The sequence below is a fragment of the Tupaia chinensis genome, unplaced genomic scaffold (genome assembly GCF_000334495.1).
Source record: "Tupaia chinensis unplaced genomic scaffold, TupChi_1.0 Scaffold000359_1, whole genome shotgun sequence".
Classification (NCBI taxonomy): Eukaryota; Metazoa; Chordata; class Mammalia; order Scandentia; family Tupaiidae; genus Tupaia; species Tupaia belangeri.
Genome location: NW_006159855.1, coordinates 2,429,148 through 2,429,832, shown reverse-complemented (window position 1 = coordinate 2,429,832; position 685 = coordinate 2,429,148). Strand labels below are relative to the sequence as shown.

Here is a 685-nt window from a genome sequence, read left to right as displayed (position 1 = left end):
AGGCCGGGGGGCGGCGGCCGGTGCGAGGGCTCCGCGGGGCCGCGGCTTCCGCGCCTGGGGGTCGGCCCCGCCGTGGTGTGCAGAATGCGTGCGGTCCGGGTCAGAGCAGCGCTTAGAGAGCATCAAACTAACCCGAGTGCCCAGTGTCGGAGCTGAGCCCTGAACGCAGACTGCATGTCGACGTTGGAAAATCAGGGTAGCCTGGGAGCCCAGGGAGATGGTGGACAGGCCTGGGCCCAGACACGGGGAATAAACTGCGAAAAAGGCTCTGTCCCACGTTCGCCTGCCTCCAGAGCCCCCAAGTACCGAGCCGTGCCACTGTCCCAAGAATCCTGGCCACGCACCGTGTGACTCTCGTTCCTATCGTGCAGGTACCAGGATTTCCATGCTTTTGACCTCTCGGCAGCCACTCGAGTCCTTGAATGGATTGGTGACAAAGGTGATGTGTCCTGTATGGAATTCCACTCTTCAGGGTGGACTTTCAGGGGGTTACCCTAGGGAGCCCAACCCACTCTTCTGGGCTGGAGAGGGCTCTTGGTCACTTGTAGCAATTGGGCAACCCGTCAGAAGTTACAGTCCTGGGGCCAGCAGGTGGCGTGGTGGTTAGGGGCGCTGGACTCCCCCATGAGTGACTGTGGTTTCAAGTCCCAGACCTGGCAGCTTGCTTTCTCACTAACCACCCCCC

At 61.5% G+C, this 685-nt stretch overlaps 1 protein-coding gene across 1 annotated transcript in view; it reads left to right on the top strand.

The window, feature by feature from the left end:
• Positions 1-371: 371 nt before the first annotated feature.
• Positions 372-685, top strand: part of WDR73 (WD repeat domain 73) — a gene marked incomplete at its 5' end in the record, with an annotated part of 13,646 nt that continues 13,332 nt past the window's right edge. Inside the window, 1 exon segment of the mRNA XM_014589476.2 lies at positions 372-439. Within this exon segment, the coding sequence (XP_014444962.1) occupies positions 372-439 (68 nt within the window).